The sequence below is a fragment of the Candoia aspera genome, chromosome 4 (genome assembly GCF_035149785.1).
Source record: "Candoia aspera isolate rCanAsp1 chromosome 4, rCanAsp1.hap2, whole genome shotgun sequence".
NCBI lineage: Eukaryota > Metazoa > Chordata > Lepidosauria > Squamata > Boidae > Candoia > Candoia aspera.
The window spans coordinates 97,266,951-97,284,633 of NC_086156.1; the positions used below are offsets into that span (position 1 = coordinate 97,266,951).

The 17,683-nt window shown below is 40.4% G+C and overlaps 1 protein-coding gene and 1 long non-coding RNA gene across 4 annotated transcripts in view; one reads left to right on the forward strand and one right to left on the reverse strand.

The window, feature by feature from the left end:
* The window catches only part of LOC134495563 (uncharacterized), a 27,890-nt gene that overhangs the window by 5,360 nt on the left and 4,847 nt on the right, over positions 1–17,683 (reverse strand). Inside the window, exon 3 of the long non-coding RNA XR_010067830.1 lies at positions 11,301–11,418. This is a non-coding gene — a long non-coding RNA (uncharacterized LOC134495563). The remainder of the gene's footprint in view (positions 1–11,300; positions 11,419–17,683) is intronic.
* LOC134495560 (uncharacterized) overlaps positions 10,330–17,683 on the forward strand; it is a 24,649-nt gene continuing 17,295 nt past the window's right edge. For 2 of the 3 annotated variants that reach the window (XM_063301075.1, XM_063301077.1), the window contains exon 1: positions 10,330–10,849. In XM_063301075.1, coding sequence (XP_063157145.1) covers positions 10,729–10,849 — 121 coding nt within the window. In that variant the 5' untranslated portion in view covers positions 10,330–10,728. Of the gene's footprint in view, positions 11,055–17,683 lie in introns of all 3 variants that reach the window. The other variant, XM_063301076.1, reaches the window with a different exon arrangement.

Below are 17,683 nucleotides of genomic sequence, written 5' to 3' on the forward strand. Positions count from 1 at the left end.
TCTGTTGCAGGAAAAGAGATTTAATTTGATGATGCTGGAAGGAGATGAAAGTAATGATTATTCCTCCCACTACCAATCCTGGGGTGGGTTGTATAGACCATCCTGAAGGAATGTGATATACAGGGTATGCCAAAGTCAGCCCCCATAGACTAATTGTAATATGTTTTATTAATTTTTTTTCCTGGAGAAAAAAAATGTTACTGTACTTAGGAATGTTCAAAAGTCATGCATCAAATAAGGAAGTGTTTAGAAGAAAATGGCAACCAACTGGAACATTTAATGTAATTTATATAATACATTTTCTATAGGGCCTGACTTTTGGTACATCTTATATAAGCTAGGAACAGCAATGTCTGCATGGACTATGTGTGTGAGAGTATGGCTACAGGCTGGATTTTATGGGTGGGAGAACTGAGTGGGTGTGGGAGAGAAAATGAGGATGTGCAAAGGCTTTGTGGGCAAGAGTATGCAAGTACGTTAGTCAGTGAGCAAACAGGCATTAGCTATCTTACCAAATCCGGATCTAAAAAGATATGTTGGATTTTTTCTACACATTTTCAGTCTATTTTAACAGCATTTCTGGGACTGAGGATGTTGATGTTGCTAGTAATATTTTCTATCAATTGGTGTTTCTGTTCCTCAGTTACAAGATTGGGGACAAAAAGTGGCACTGCACTTGTATATCCTGCCTTTGCAATATATGTGCCTTTATGCCAGGCAGGGGTTGAGCAGAACAGAGTTTTGCTATTCAACAGATCATTATGAAATGCATGAATGTGTGAAAGTTGGTAGATAAGAGAAGTAATGCATATGTGAAAGTAAATGGAATACCTACACAATGGTTGGGCATTGATCAGGGAGTAAGGCACTTTTTTTTAAATGTCCTTTGGCAGTTTAAAATAGTTACTAATAAATGCATAAGGAGGGCTTGTAGTAACATCAGAAATTTGTTGGTTGGCATGTGACAATATTCATGCTTTTGCATGCAGATGATGATGCAGCAAATGATTTGCAGCAAACATTAGATTGGTTGTGTGATACAACAAGGACCATGGCTATAAAGATTAATGTATTAAAGATTCTTCATAGTAATTTTAATAAAAACTATAATTACAACAATAAAAAACTAATACAAACTAAAAAACTAATAAAAAAATTAGAAGGCACAGAAAATAAAAACAAAAATATGTAAAGAAGTGACTTCCCCCTTCATCACAAGTATAAACAATTTTAGTAATGTATCACCTTCTCTTAAAATACAACAAATGATCTCTTCTTCCCATATCCCATCTCTTATCAAATCCTTAAAACCTTGCCGTTTCATTCCTAATCAGCAAAAGTCCATTAAGTGTTACCAGAAATAACAACATATCTGTTTTAACATTGATCAAATAAAACTACTTTATATTCCTTCCCTAATCTTGCTCTTTAGTCCCTTCAAATAATGTCACAGAACTTGATTTCATTTGTTTTGTCCCTTCTCACAAAATTCTTCAAAGCTTTAAAAAGCATCTTTTGTAAATCCAATATAGGAAAATTATCCAGGTCACTCTTGGTTTGTTATTTGTATATTCCTTTTAATTATTAAGACATCAGCCTTTTGTGTTTAAAATTAACTTCTGGGTCTGTTGTTCAAAAATATCCTTCAATATGTCCAAAGTTAAAATATTTTGCTTCATTCTGTATTTGTAAGTCAAGTCTGAGTGTTCTTCTCCTTTAATTGTAATCTTTAGCTCCTTCTAGTTCCCTCTAGTGCCCAACCTTCAAAGTCCCATCCTATCATGTTTTTTTTTTTTAAAAATCAAAACAAAAGCATTTTTCCACAGGAAGGATTCTTTATAGTTAATTCCAAAATCTTATTTCAAATCCATCTGGATCCTTAGTCCATGTGTAACTCTCCAAAATAAAAGTTCTAATCACCCTTTTGCTGTTCATTCAAAAAAAAATTTTTTTTAAGTCCTTAGACTTGTATTTAAAACTTCTTTTGCTAAGGATGGAAGGAAACTCACCTGGTGCTGTAAAACTTGTCGATCCAAAGGTTCCTAACAGCTGAAAAGCAGTTAACAAGCAATTTCTGAAAGTGATTAGAAAAGGAACTAAGCAAACTTAATGTCCTTAAAGGTGCTGACTGCAGTTTGAGGAAAATGGCTATTCCCTCATCTTCCAGAGGGAATATCTTGCAGTCTTCTCACAAGGAGCAGCTATCTGGAGCACTTGTGGGTAATCTCAAGTCCTCTCCTTGTTTGGAGAGGAATTACAAAGAGCCAGTCTACTCACCAGCTCTTCGTTCCACTGCAGTCGTCGGCTCTGCTTTTAGTGGAGCTGTCTTCAGTTCTCCATTCCTTCCCAGGAAAGTTCGAAGATTAATGTATTAAAGGTGAAAGTAGTTGTATTTGCAAGGATAATGGAGTGAATAGTTGCAACTTATACATACATGGCAAAAAAGTAGAGCCCTTTGGTGGAATGGTTACTAAAGATGGTAAAATGGAGAAAATGTGTGTAAATGCTGGTAATGGGTAGTACGGTAATGGGTAGTATGTGGTCTGTTCTAAGGAATGAATGTGTGTTGAAAAAACCTAAATTAGCCATCTAGAAGAACATGTTTCCATCACTTTATTATATGGAAGCTAGAGTTGGGTTTGTTGGAAGAAACAAAGTAAGTTCAATGCAGTGTGGAAAGAGGGTATTTAAGAAGTATGTATGGTAGATCAAGAAGAGGTAGAGGCAAAAATTAATGGGTGCTACATGGATGTGGACTGGATACAGAAGTACATGGCTGCTCAGAAATGGTTTGCTCATACAGAAAGTATGAATGAGGATTGAAATACCAGGCAGATAAATGAAGTGTGAATGGATCAAGAGGAAGAAAAGATATAGTTGGACAGAATTAATTAGATTTTCAAAAAGAGGTAAGATGTTTAAAGAAGAAAAGGCAGGGTATTCATACAAAGAGATGGTGGAAACGGATGATTTGCCATGATAGAAAGATACAAGGAGTGGTATTGATATACACAAGATTTAGCTGTATTCTTGTTTTCTTACCTTACACCTTTAATTTCTTTGGCTTACTGCTACTTACTCCCTTTCTAAACTATAACAACATCGTTTACTCTGGAAAGAAATAGCCTGGTGTGTGTGTTTGCTTGCCCTGGGTGGCTGCTTTAAATTCAAAAGCTTGCTTTGTGTGTATTACTGTTCTCCACGAAATCTATATTGCCCTAAATATTTACCGCTTCCAGGCACCTGCATTACAGAGCATGTGTCTCCTAATGTAATGCCTGCAATCTAATTATGCTGGTATGTTTCTAAAGAGCAATTGGGTTGCCTGGTTTTTAAATACCCTTCACCCATTCAGGCAAAAGGCGCAAATGTTGTTCTAGCCGATAGGTCTTGTTCCTGTGCCGCTGACGGGGACCACGTTGCACCACAGTACTCTTTCCCCCACTATAGCCTATTGATTAAATCGCTCCACTAGGTTTTGCAGAACTGGCACTCTGCCAACTGAAGTGTCTATCTTCGAAATGCAGCTCTGTGTTACGCAGTTCTTTTAAACCTGATTTCCTTTAAAAAAAAAAAAAAAATCCCCCAGCTGAGGATTGCACCCGCCAACATTGTTAGAACCAGAAGGGAGAACCCAACCATCCAATTCCCACTCGAGCCTCAGTTGACGGTAAGCTCTGTGGGTGGAGTTGTAGGGGCTCTTCACACCTCTGCTCAGAAACAGAGGCTGCTCTAGGAAACGGTTATTGACTGTGGCAGGTTTTACTTTCAATTTCTCCGCTTGTAAAACAAGAAGAAAAAATGTCAGGGCACCGGCTTTGGGCGAAGTGGCCCGTGTGTATTTCAGCCCTGTTCTGCCTGCTTCCCCAGAGACAGCCACAAGCAGTGCCCGCAAAGGGCACCCCTGCTGTAAGATGTTGCAAGGCCAACCTTTAAAAAAAACAGTAACGGGGTAGCCACATCCTGGATGCTGGAAGTTGAGTGGGTGGCCCTGTATCTTCCAGGTGAGAGTGACTTATGCTAGAATAAAGAACAGAGTCAGTCAAGGATGAGCTGAGAAAAACATTGCCCATGAGTCAGTAATACTTAAACAGCAACAGCAGCTGCCTCTAGTTTCTGCTGTCTCTGGGATTTTCCATTGGCATTACTTAACTAAAATCCCCTTAATTCTCCCAACTCTTCATACCTTGCAGGATTTGTTCTCTGAGAAATATAACATCATCAGTCTCTGTACCACAGTGTCAAAGTCCCCTTTAAATGTGTATAATTGTTTAGTTTTCGCATCTGTTGTGTTTTCTGATTCTTGTTAGCCTGGCTTTCTCCAGAAACTCTGTGATCGTAATTCTCCCAGGAAGTCACCAATGCCAATCCATCTGTTGGTGGAGTACACATGAGACAGTGTTGTCTATTTATCTGAACATCTATTTGTCAAAACATATTAACTGCTATCTGGGATGAGGAGTTACTGGCTGTGAAAATGCAGCTAAATCCTTAATTTTTTAAAAAAATATTTTCTATGTGCCCATTTATTTGATTAAATTTTGACAAAGTGATAGGAGGTACAGCAGTTTTTTTAGTCTAGCTCATTGCATTGCATGCAACTAGCACTGAGTTCAGCCCAGTACCTACCTCCAACTAGGGCTACGTTAAATCATGTAATTTGTATTTTATTTGGTTTTACAGCTTTATTGTAGCTCTGTGGCTATGTTGCCCAACACCCTGAATCACATAAGATTAGTGTGTTGTGCAAATCAAGCTCATCTGGTCAGTTTATGATTCAGTGTGCCTCACAAACACAGAAGGTTGCTTAATTCTCTTACCACTTTTAAATTAACCATGGGTAAGTGGCTTATGCAAAAGGCCTTTTTGTCATAGCTCACAGTCAATATAATTAATAACAGAACTAGATAGCTATGGGAAATTCATAGGACCCTTTGGATATTTTGTTAAAGCGAGTATATTTGTTGTTTATTTGTTTAGTCGCTTCCGACTCTTCGTGACTTCATGGACCAGCCCACGCCAGAGCTTCTTGTCGGTTGTCAACACCCCCAGCTCCCCCAGGGACGAGTCCGTCACCTCTAGAATATCATCCATCCACCTTGCCCTTGGTCGGCCCCTCTTCCTTTTGCCTTCCACTCTCCCCAGCATCAGCATCTTCTCCAGGGTGTCCTGTCTTCTCATGATGTGGCCAAAGTATTTCAGTTTTGCCTTTAATATCATTCCCTCAAGCGAGCAGTCTGGCTTTCTTTCCTGGAGGATGGACTGGTTTGATCTTCTTGCAGTCCAAGGCACTCTCAGAATTTACCTCCAACACCACAGTTCCAAAGCATCTATCTTCCTTCTCTCAGCCTTCCTTATGGTCCAGCTCTCGCAGCCACATGTTGCTACAGGGAGCACCATTGCTTTAACTATGCAGGCCTTTGTTGTCAGTGTGATGTCTCTGTTCTTGACTATTTTATCGAGATTTGTCATTGCTCTTTTCCCAAGGATTAAACGTCTTCTGATTTCCTGACTGCAGTCAGCACCTGCAGTAATCTTCGCACCTAGAAATACAAAGTCTTTCACTGCTTCTACATTTTCCCCCTCTATTTGCCAGTGATCAATCAAGCTGGTTGCCATAATCTTGGTTTTTTTGAGGTTTGGCTGCAAGCCAGCTTTTGCACTTTCTTCTTTCACCGTCATCATAAGGCTCCTCAGTTCCTCTTCGTTTTCAGCCATCAAAGTGGTATCATCTGCATACCTGAGATTGTTAATGTTTCCTCCAGCGATTTTAACTCCAGCCTTGGATTCCTCAAGCCCAGCATGTCGCATGATGTGTTCTGCGTACAAGTTGAATAGGTAGGGTGAGAGTATACAGCCCTGCCATACTCCTTTCACAATCTTAAACCAGTCCATTGTTCCGTGGTCTGTTCTTACTGTTGCTACTTGGTCGTTATACAGATTCTTCAGGAGGCAGACAAGATGACTTGGTATCCCCATACCACTAAGAACTTGCCACAATTGTTATGGTCCACACAGTCAAAGGCTTTAGAATAGTCAATAAAACAGAAATAGATGTTTTTCTGAAACTCCCTGGCTTTTTCCATTATCCAGCGGATATTGGCAATTTGGTCCCTAGTTCCTCTGCCTTTTCTAAACCCAGCTTGTACATCTGGCAATTCTTGCCTCATGAATTGCTGAAGTCTACCTTGCAGGATCTTGAGCATTACCTTACTGGCATGTGAAATGAGTGCCACTGTTCGATAGTTTGAACATTCTTTAGTGTTTCCCTTTTTTGGTATGGGGATATAAGTTGATTTTTTCCAGTCTGATGGCCATTCCTGTGTTTTCCAAATTTGCTGGCATATAGCATGCATTACCTTGACAGCATCATCTCGCAAGATTTTGAACAGTTCAGCTGGGATGCCGTCGTCTCCTGCTGCCTTGTTATTAGCAATGCTTCTTAAGGCCCATTCAACCTCACTCTTCAGGATGTCTGGCTCTAGCTCACTGACCACACCGTCAAAGCTATCCCCGATATTGTTATCCTTCCTATACAGGTCTTCTGTATATTCTTGCCACCTTTTCTTGATCTCTTCTTCTTCTGTTAGGTCCTTGGCACCTTTGTTTTTGATCATACCCATTTTTGCCTGGAATTTACCTCCAATGTTTCTAATTTTCTGGAAGAGGTCTCTTGTCCTTCCTATTCTATTGTCTTCTTCCACTTCGGTGCATTGCTTGTTTAAAAATAATTCCTTATCTCTTCTGGCTAGCGTCTGGAATTTTGCATTTAATTGGGCATATCTCCCCCTATCACTGTTGCCTTTTGCTTTCCTTCTTTCTTGGGCTACTTCTAGTGTCTCAGCAGACAGCCATTTTGCCTTCTTGGTTTTCTCTTTCTTTGGGATGTATTTTGTTGCCGCCTCCTGAACAATGTTGCAAACTTCTGTCCAGGGACCCTATCTACTAAGTCCAGTCCCTTAAATCGATTCTTCACCTCCACTGCATATTCCTTAGGAATATTAGTGAGCTCATATCTAGCTGATCTGTGGGTCTTCCCTAATCTCTTTAGTCTGATCCTAAATTGCGCAAGAAGTAGTTTGTGATCTGAACTACATTCAGCTCCAGGTCTTGTTTTTACCGACTGTATAGATGTCCGCCACCTTTGGCTGCAAAGGATGTTGTCAATCTGATTTCGGTGTTGTCCATCTGGTGAAGTTCATGCATAAAGCCATCTCTTAGGTTGTTGGAAGAGAGTGTTTGTTATGCAGAGTGAGTTGTCTTGGCAAAATTCTATCAGCCTATGTCCTGCTTCGTTTTGTTCTCCCAGGCCATGCTTACCTGTAATTCCAGGTGTCATTTGACTGCCCACCTTAGCATTCCAGTCTCCTGTGATGAAAATAACATCTCTTTTAGGCGTGTTGTCCAGTAGGTGCTGCAGATCCTCATAGAACTGCTGTACTTCAGCTTCTTCAGCATCTGTGGTTGGGGCGTATATTTGGATCACTGTGATGTTAGATGGCTTGCCCTGAATTCGAATTGAGATCATTCTATCATTTTTTGGATTGTATCCAAGCACTGCTTTAGCCACTTTACTATTAATTATGAAGGCTACTCCATTTCTTCTGTGGTCCTCTTGTCCACAGTAGTAGATCTGGTGGTCATTTGATGTGAAGTGGCCCATTCCAGTCCATTTCAGTTCACTGACGCCCAAAATGTCTTATCTTTACTCTTGACATCTCACCAATAACCACATCCAATTTGCCCTGGCTCATAGATCTTACATTCCAGGTTCCAATGGTGCGTTGATCCTTAGAACATGGGATTCGCCATTCACCACCAGCACCGTTGGCCGCTAGCCATCCTTTCGGCTTTGAGCTAGCTGCGTCATCACGTCTGGGGCTAGTTGAACTCATCCTCTGTTCCTCCCCAGTAGCATTTTGACCATCTTCCGACCTGGAGGTCTCATCTTCCGATGGTATACCGACATATCTCTGGTTGTACTGATCCATTGAGTTTTCATGGCAAGAATACTGGGGTGGGTTGCCATTACCTTCCCCAGGGATCGCATTTAGTCTGACCTCTCTGTCATGACCTTCCCGTCTTGGGTGGTCCTTCACGGTTTAGCTCATGGCATCATTGAGGTGCTCAAGCTCCAGCACCACGACAAGGTAACGATCCTTTGCTGAAGAAAGCAAAGTATATGGGGTACAGAATTTAAACGAACCATGTGTACACAACTTCATTTAAAGTCATCTGCTTTGTAGCAATTTCACCTCACAGGGTTGTTGTGGGGAAAATAGGAGGAGGAGTATTAGGTATGTTTGCCGCCTTGGGTTATTTATAAAAATTTATAAAGGCAGAATAAAAATTAAATAAAGAAATAAATTAGTGCATGCCTATCGCTAGCTAAACATTTCTAACACCATAGGTGGCACTGGAGTGGGGAGTGATGAGACATGCACCATCACAACACACACTGCCTGTATTGTGCTTGCATACATTACAATGCAATTATGAAAGGGTGGAACTTGCATTATGATGTCACAAAGCACATTCTATTATTTTGGCATCATTGTGGTTAGGAACAGATGCCTATACCTGGCACTATCAGTTCATGTGATAACCATGTTATCATTCCCCATCTTAATTAAATTTTTGTGATGAGAAAATGATGGGGAAAGAAATAAAACAGCACAAGGGACTTCACAGGGGAAAATGGCAACAACTGGACTTTCTGTAAAATTCCAGGAATGTGGCAGATCTCATCTGATGTGAAAATTGACACTCAAACTTATTTTAAAGTAATGGATTTGATTTCCTTGCTTCCCAGTATGGAACCCTTAAGGTGCGTTGGGATGGAAACTCAACCAACATAGCTAAACAGTGTGGGAACCAAGACCATGCTGGCTAAGAATTATGAGATAAATATTTGGAAGGGCACTAGACTGAATAATGCCAATGTGGCATAATTGGCTTGGGATTTTGCATTCCAAATTACAAAGGAAAAGCTGCCAGCATGTTGCAGGCAATCATGCTGATGCCTGAAATTCTGGGAAAGCATTTTTTTTTCATCAATGAAAAAAGAGAAAATTCACAGCCAACTCAAACATCCTTCTCCTGAAAATGTAATAATTTGTGGCTTCCCCATGTATATTGTTCATATTTTTATTCTGTCCTTCTAATCATCATTACAGAAGACTAATCTCCCTAACCGAGGGAGAACCAAGTTAAAATCTGCTGTTAGTGACTGAAACTTAGTAACTTTGAACCAGAAACTCATTCTCAACCCAGTCAACATCACAAGCTTGTGGTTATGGGGAAAATGCCAAGGAAGGAATATGTACACCACCTAATACCCCTGCGGGAAGGCAGCGTATAGATCTAAAAAATAAAATAATAAATGCACTATAAATGTGGCATTGTAGCCATCATAAAAACATAAAAGCACTAATAAAATGTTCAAGATAATTTAAAAGTCCAAGTTAAAAAGAAACTTGCTTTATGAATTCAGAGAATGCAGTTTGGAAGGCAATTGCAGCTCTGAAAGAGATATATTTTGCAGGGAAAAGCCCTTTCTTTGACCTTTTCTGCAAGCGCTTGTATTAGGGATAAGGTATTTGGATTGCAAAAATCTGGAATACCACTGGATGGTAACAAAGAGATACAGGAATGTTAACATTCTATGGTCACATAGCGGTCATTCAGATATTTCAGCTGAGGTGTGGTAGCCCAATGGTAGCATTTCCCTACTGGGCACCCTCCTGATAGCTGGGCACCTCCAGATCCTAGAATTTCCTGTTGTTGAGAATTCTGGGAGTTGAATTCTATACATCTGGAAATTGCCCAAGTTGGAAAACATTGCCCTGGGGAAGTTTCCTAGAAGAAATCTCAGTAACTTCTACCATCCAGATTGACATAAGTAGTCCCTTTGATAGCCAGGCACTAACCCTTAAAAATTAAGTGGTTTTAAATGTCAAAATCAATTATTTGAATTGTGCCCAGGAATAATTGGGAGCCAGGGCAAGATGTTCCATAATATAGGTAGTCCTCATTTAGAGACCACAATTGGGACTAGCAACTTGGTCGTTAAGTGAAGCGGCTGCTAAGTGGAAAATCACATGACCGCAACTGTGCTTATCATCTTACTTCAGCTTTCCTTTGCTTTACGGACCTGCAAAGGTTACTTTTTCATCATCATCATAACTGCAAATGGTTGCTGTCCGAGGCAGTTGCTAAACGAGGGCTACCTGTAGCCCAATGTAATGTGGATGCTTGCTACTTTTTACAACAGTTGAAAGTTCTGCGTGTTCCTGTAATATAATAGTGCAAGTATGATGTAATCAGGGCATGGGTTACTGTAGCCAAGCTGGACCATTTGAGTAAAACCTGTAGCTGGAGCACTGAAGGCAATTGTGTAAACACACACTTTGCCTCCACTTTCACCTGAAAATCTGGGGACAGAAGAGGATCAAAGAGCACTCTCAAGCTAGCAGTATGAAGGGAAATGCAGCCTTTGGCTTCATGTAGTTATGTGTAGTAACGCAGGAGACAAGCTGTAAGTCTGTGCAACACCACTTCTGGGGCGGGCTTTGGGGTGAAGCCATGTTCTTTTGGCAGCGCAATGGTTGAATGACTCTAGGAGATGCTGATGGGGTCTTCGATTAAACTTAAATCCTGCATGGGATGGAAATCACATAAAAACATGATGCATCATTTCATCAATGAGTGTCCATCAGCAAAAGAAACATGGAGATTTTTGGAATGGAAGCTGGTCCGACAAACAAGAAGTCAGAGGTCCAAGGAGACAGAGAGAAAGAAAGAGAAACTAAGAAGGTTGAATGTTTTTTGGATTGTGTCAAGGTCCATGGTAAGATTAGTGAATTTCTTGGTACTTGTGGTGCTGGGTGTCCTGAGAACACAGGAAGGTGCTGGATCTGAACCCTCAATTTTGTTATGGATGGATTATGCTATTTAAATTTTCTTCTGTTTGCTGGAAGATGCTTTAGCCAGGGATACCAGAAACAGCATCATTAAAAATATGAAGGTGTCTGTAACACAGCCCATACAGAATAGTAAGTAATAAGTTATGTATACATTTTGTTTAATTAGCAGAAAAAGGAAAATAAATGTTTACAGTCTTGAGCAAAGACCTAGATGTGGCATAGTGCTGTCAGATCTCTCTTTTTTTGATTAAAAAGTATTCCCCCAAGTCTCTCACTGAAGTAAGTTGAATATTCATATAGTATACAGATTGACCTGTAAAGAAAATAAATCATAACTTAATGAAGACTTTGTAACTTATTAAACTGTTGTGCTACCTTTTTGCAAACTGCCTTTATTCAGTCTAGTCTGCTTTCAGAGTGATCTTCCTTGAAATGTGCACAGAGTAATCTGTTCTTGTTTTATATAGCTTGTTTTTCTCTCAGCTGGACGAATCTGTTAGGGAGAAAGAACAGAAACATAAATCTTTGAATGCGTGGAAGTGCTACGGGATTGTGTTTGTTCAGAGTGGGTTGTAAGGGAATGCCAAGCAATTCATGTTTAAATCATTGCTCTCTTGGGATAATTCCATTATACCTTAATCTCCCTTAACTGTTCTCATGAATCCTGCCTTTGTAATTGACTTCTTTCCCTGTTAGAAAACAAGGGATTTCTGATATTTTGACAGTACAGTTTATCAAAGAGCATAGCAATGAGAAACACTTTGTAGTTCTACAATTACGGTGCTGAAAATTTATAATGAAATGTGATTCACAGCTGGGCAAAACACCTGTACAAATCGTTCACTATTTGTGTATTTGGAGGAAGCAAATGTCAGTACTGGGGTGGGGAGGGATGAGGTGGGCTAGTGAAATATGTAGAAGTCCGTGCATGTTCAGTCATAACCTCTCATTAGTGTGGATGGGCTACAGTGAGTTTCTTCACAATAATAAAAAAGAAACGAATTGTAAAGGAGATCTAACTAGACCTAGCCCTATACCAAAAGGTGTAAAACAAGGCTGCATTCTATCCCCATTATTGTTTGATTTATAAATTAATGATATGGTTGAAGTCTTTGCTAAACCAGACTTTTACTGTCCCTCTCTGCCCATCGCCCTGTTCCCATCCTTCTCTGTGTTGGTGATGCAGCTATTCTTTCCATAACCCAGATGGGCCTGTGTAGATACCTTGAAGCATTATCTTCCTATTGACATAGAGAATGCTATGAGATCAATTACTCTAAAACAGCGGTCTTAATATTTTCCAGAAAGCTTTTTCAAGTCCGTGATGGAAGATTAACAATAGACCTACTGAGCAAGTCATGACCTTTAAGTACTGAGGCATACATTTTCAACCATCTACTCGCTAGATCAATCAAGCAAAGGACCTTGTTATAAAAAGCATTTTTGCCATTACTGAATATGTGTGTTAACTATGAAGCAACAGCTGTCAAATTATTCAAGGTAAATTACTGGGCTCAGTGCTAAATGGGGCCCCATTATGGATTTATAAAGATGCTTCTAGATCAGAAGCTATCCAATCCAAATGTTTGAAGGCCATAATCCGAGTTCCTTATTCCACCCTTAATTTCCTTATTCAGCTGGAATTAGGCTGCATCTCTAATAAGTCTGCTAAATTTTTAACAACAGTCATGGCTTTCAGAGATTTTCTGTATACGTACTATTTTTAAGAAAACTATATCATTGTTTTATATTTAATGTATCATAATATCTTCTTTTAAATATTAGTCTTGGACTGTAAATAAAAGAAGCAAGTTGTTAGACACTATGCTGAAGCTATGCAAGGAACAAAAGGTGGAAACAATGCTACAACAGAAAAGAAGGTTCAGTCCTGGAGAAAGCCCAGGGCTTGGGTAAATCCTTCATACTAGCACACACGAAGACCGGCTTGAGTTTACGGAGCAGATTCCAGACGTTTGCATCAATGCAAAGGAACTAAAAGCTTTTCCATTTATTTATTTAAAGATCCAGCTAGGAAAGTGGTTTCAAAGAAATGAGCAAAGGGATGACCCTGATATAGATACTGATTGATCTCTCAGGTGCAGATTGGTTCACGTCTTTCGGTAAATTCATTGAAGTGGTAGATAAATATCTGATTCATACTGTACTTCAGCATCCAGAGCTTTGCAACAGTGGTCCATTCTTCTGGAGGGATCAGGCTTTTGTTTTTGAAAATTGCAGTCAAAATAGGTAAATGGGGGGAGGTGTATTGTTTATTTATATCATTTTTATATCGCCCACACCAAAGATTCTGGATGATGCACAACTGAAACATTGACCTAAGACATCATTGAAAATAAACATGTATTTCTAATGTACACAATACTAGTACAACTCTACTTGGTGAGTAATAGTTGCAGTACAGTCAAATGTTTTTTGATAGAATGGATTATTTGAAATGAATAAGCTGCCAATTTGAGTTCAAAAAGAAACTGAAAATTAGATTGAAGTCTTTCTTGATGACATATATATGAGGGAGTTTCATGATCACATGAATCTCCTGAATCATAGGTTCAGGGGAGAAGATTTTATCAGCAGGATTTTTACCCTTATTAAGGGTCAAATCAAGATTTATTTGGCATTAATAGCAGTTAGCTGTGCTGCTACTTCTAGGACAGCCTTTCCTAACCAGATTGTGTCATATTAAATCATTGGTTATGCTGGCTGGGATACTATCCTGATGAAAACTAAAACTTCAACTGCTATTAGCATTTCTAGGGTAAATGTTGGAGGAAATGTTGGAGGTGTTGGAGGTAAATTCTGAGGGTGCCTTGGACTGCAAGAAGATCAAACCAGTCGATCCTCCAGGAAATAAAGCCAGACTGCTCACTTGAGGGAATGATATTCAAGGCAAAACTGAAATACTTTGGCCACATCATGAGAAGACAGGACACCCTGGAGAAGATGCTGATGCTAGGGAGAGTGGAGGGCAAAAGGAAGAGGGGCCGACCAAGGGCAAGGTGGATGGATGATATTCTAGAGGTGACGGACTCGTCCCTGGGGGAGCTGGGGGCGTTGACGACCGACAGGAAGCTCTGGCGTGGGCTGGTCCATGAAGTCACGAAGAGTCGGAAGCGACTGAACGAATAAACAACAAAGGGTAAATGTCTTCAGAAGGACAACTTTTGTTGGGACTTCAGCTGAAAAGAAAAAAATTAACACCTTTTCTCATGAGCACTGGTCCTCCTGAAAAATTCATGCTGCAAACATCTATTAACTACTCCAGTGCTGAGCACATCTCAAGCAATGCTTTTAGCCTCCTGTATGAACATCAGTGGTTATAATGGAGAGATGCAACGGGAAAACTCCCCTGTGGCAGCCTTTTGCTGTTGGACTGATTTTAACTCATGGTCTCAGCTCGTAATTCTTGTGAACAACCTTTTTAGCAACAGGGTTCTGAAATGATACGTACAAAGTTCTCCAAGTCAATGTCCTGCTTCTAACTTTCTTTGTAGGTTTATAGTGATTATTTATAAACCTCTGCAGTACAGCTACTAGAAGTTTTGAGTTGCGTGTGGGAAACCCAGCTTCCAGTTTCAGCTCTGTGCTGAATCATCATGCAGCAACAATATCATTGATTGAGATAACCAGCTCCAGGTTTTGCATAGCTAAGACAATTCTATTAATAAACAATGTGTGATACAGTTTAACCCTATCCTTCCTCCAAACAGAGTCACATACGGAGGCAGATCTACACAGAGATAAGGCACTACATTGAAAGTAATTTTGTGAAATACAATTGCTGTTCAGTGGGCATATGACAAACAATACAGTGAAATATCAATTGTGTTTATAAGATGAACACAGCAGAGTTCATACATGTGGGGAAAAGTTATGATACTGTAGCATTCTAGTACTTCTGTTTCATACATAAGAGATGGTCCCTACCCCACTTTTTTGCTGCATCCATCTGAAAGGAACTTGTTCTCTGTTGTACGGGACATAAAATCAAATTGTACAGGACACAGAGTCTAAGCTGCAAGAAGGCAGATTCTGCTTGCTTTAAACTAGGTTCCTGCATGGAGCATGGGATTGGACTGAAGTGTCTGTGATTAGGAGATACTAGAGGAAAGGTCTTGGGTGATTGGCAGTCAGCAAAATGAAGAATGTAGTTGCTATCTGTAGAGTCATTTTTACCTGAATTTGGAGCTGTATGTGGGAATGACCTTGGGAGACTGGACCCAGAGACATTGCCTAGGGAATGGTCAGATAAGAGACAGCGTAGTCCATAGCTGGATAATGGAGTTCCTTGAGGATTGGAGGCCATTCCTGAAATTCCTCTCTTTGGAAGAGAGTATGAGACTTGCAAGATTAATGTCAGCCTTACCAGGCAGACCAGACAGGAAACACAACCAGTTGAGCTAATTCTACTTTATTGTAAGGCTACATTAACAGAATCTTGCAAGTCTGAAGTACAATTCTCCCGCCATCTCCTTTACCCCCAAGAAATTAGGGAGGGTCCCTTCTGAGCTTCTTGTCCCACTCACTATCCAGCTGCAGACTATGCTGTCTCTTCTCTGACCATTTCCTAGGCAGTGTCTCTGGGCCCAGTCTCCCAAGGTCATTCCCACATACCATTACAGAATTTCTTTCTTCACAGATACAATTCTTCTATAAATTTCATATAGTTTTTTTAAAAAAAATAATCATTTCATGACCAATAATTTCTGCCAGGAAGCAAAGATAGACCCATCCTCTCCCTATCCTGCCCCTGGCAGTTGTTGGGTTCTGGTCAGTTTCACTCTCTCTCTCCTGAGTCCATGCTATGTGGCAAATCAGGCAGTAAGGGTTCTCCAGCTCTTTCGGTCTTGGGCGAGTGTTTCGGCATCCTTCCATGTGATATGCAATGCCTTCAGGTCTTGCGTCAGTGTTCTTCGCCATGTTATTTGAGGGCATCCTCATTGTCGTTTAGCATCAGAAGAAGTCCAACTCATTGCCACTTTAGGGATTCAGTTGTTCTCCATGTGGAAGATGTGACCAGCCAGTTGAAGTCTTCTATGGGCAACAATGTTATAAAGTTCACACGAACTATCCTTTGGAGCACCTCCTCATTAGTGATGTGATCAAAATATCAGATCTTTAGAATTCGGCAGAGGCATCTCTGTTGGAAGACATCGAGCCTCCTGTTGGTACTTGCTGATGCCTTCCAAGTCTCGCTGGCATAAATAGCTGTTGGGATCACGATAGAAGTGAACAGATGGAGCTTAACCTTCAGCAATATGGACGGTGAGGACCAGAACTTATTCATCCTCCGAAAAACAGCTATCGCCTTCCCAATGTGGCACTTAACGTCCACCTCTGCATCTCCATTCCAGGCGATCACACTACCCAGATAGGTGAACCTCTCCACTTCCTCTAACTGCTGCAGTCCAAGTACAATTCCCCGTACTGGGGCCGTGGAGCTCATGTGCATGATCTTCAATTTCTCGGCACTTATTCTGAGGCCAACTTTATTTGCCTCATTGTTCAAGACAGTTGTGGCATGTTGTAGTTTCAACTTGTCTTCCTCAAGCAAGGTGATATTCTCAGCAAAATCCAGGTCACCAGGGTAACTTTGGTCAGTCTAATGGATGCCTGTCCCAGTGTGTACTTCAGCTCGCTGCATGACATAGTCAAGGGCCACAAGGAAGAGGAGTGGGGACAAGATACAACTTCGTCTAACCCTGGTGGTAATCTTGAAAAAGTCCATATGGCCATTCTCAGTCTTAACACAACAGCTTGATCATTGGTACAAGTTCTTAAAGATGGCAACGAAGACTGCCGGCATGCCATATAAACGCGGGATCTGTGTTTCACTAGCAGACCTCACACTGGTATGCTAAAAGATGCCAATGGACAGACACTAATTCTGTCAAAGGATTCAAAGAAGATCAGAGGAAGCTGGAAGGAGTATACTGAAATACTGTTCAGTACAGATGACAACATCCAAGTTACCTCAGAATATATTCCCTACTTACAAGAACCTCTAGAAAAGGAAGTCATTTCAGCACTCTGGTCATTACCAACTCAGAAGGCTATAGTAAGTGATGGAATACCACAGAAATATCACAAGCAACAGAAGAAGAATCAGTAAACATTCTAACCAATCTTGCCAACAAATCTGGACAATAACACACTAGCCAACAGATTGGAAGAGGTCAGTCTACGTTCTAATATAGAGTGTGCAAACTATTGTACAATATTATTGTACAATAGTTTGCACACTGTATATCACAAGCTAGCAAAATAATGCTTAGAATCATCCAATGCAGATTTTCCAGCCCTATGTGGAAAAAGAGATGCCAGATGTTCCAGCTGGCTTTAGAAAAGGACAAGGAACATAAGACATTATTGCTGGTATATGCTGGATAATTGAGAAAGCCAAAGAATACCAAAAAGTAGTTACTGTGTGCTTCATTGATTAGAGAAATTCCTTTGCAGTGATCACATCAAGCTGGGGAACGGGCTCAGAAAAATTGAAAACCCAGAACATCTCATCCTCATGAGGAACTTATATACAGTTCAGGAAGCCACAGTACAGACAGAACATGGTGAAACTGACTGGCTCCAGATTGGCAAAAGAGTGCAAGAAGGCTGTATGCATGGTTTTAAACTTGGAAGAAGTAACATCAATAACCTGAGCTATGCTGATGACACTACCCTGATAGCCCCAAAATGCAAAGGATCTATAAGCTGTGGTAATAAAGGTTAAGGGGCACAGT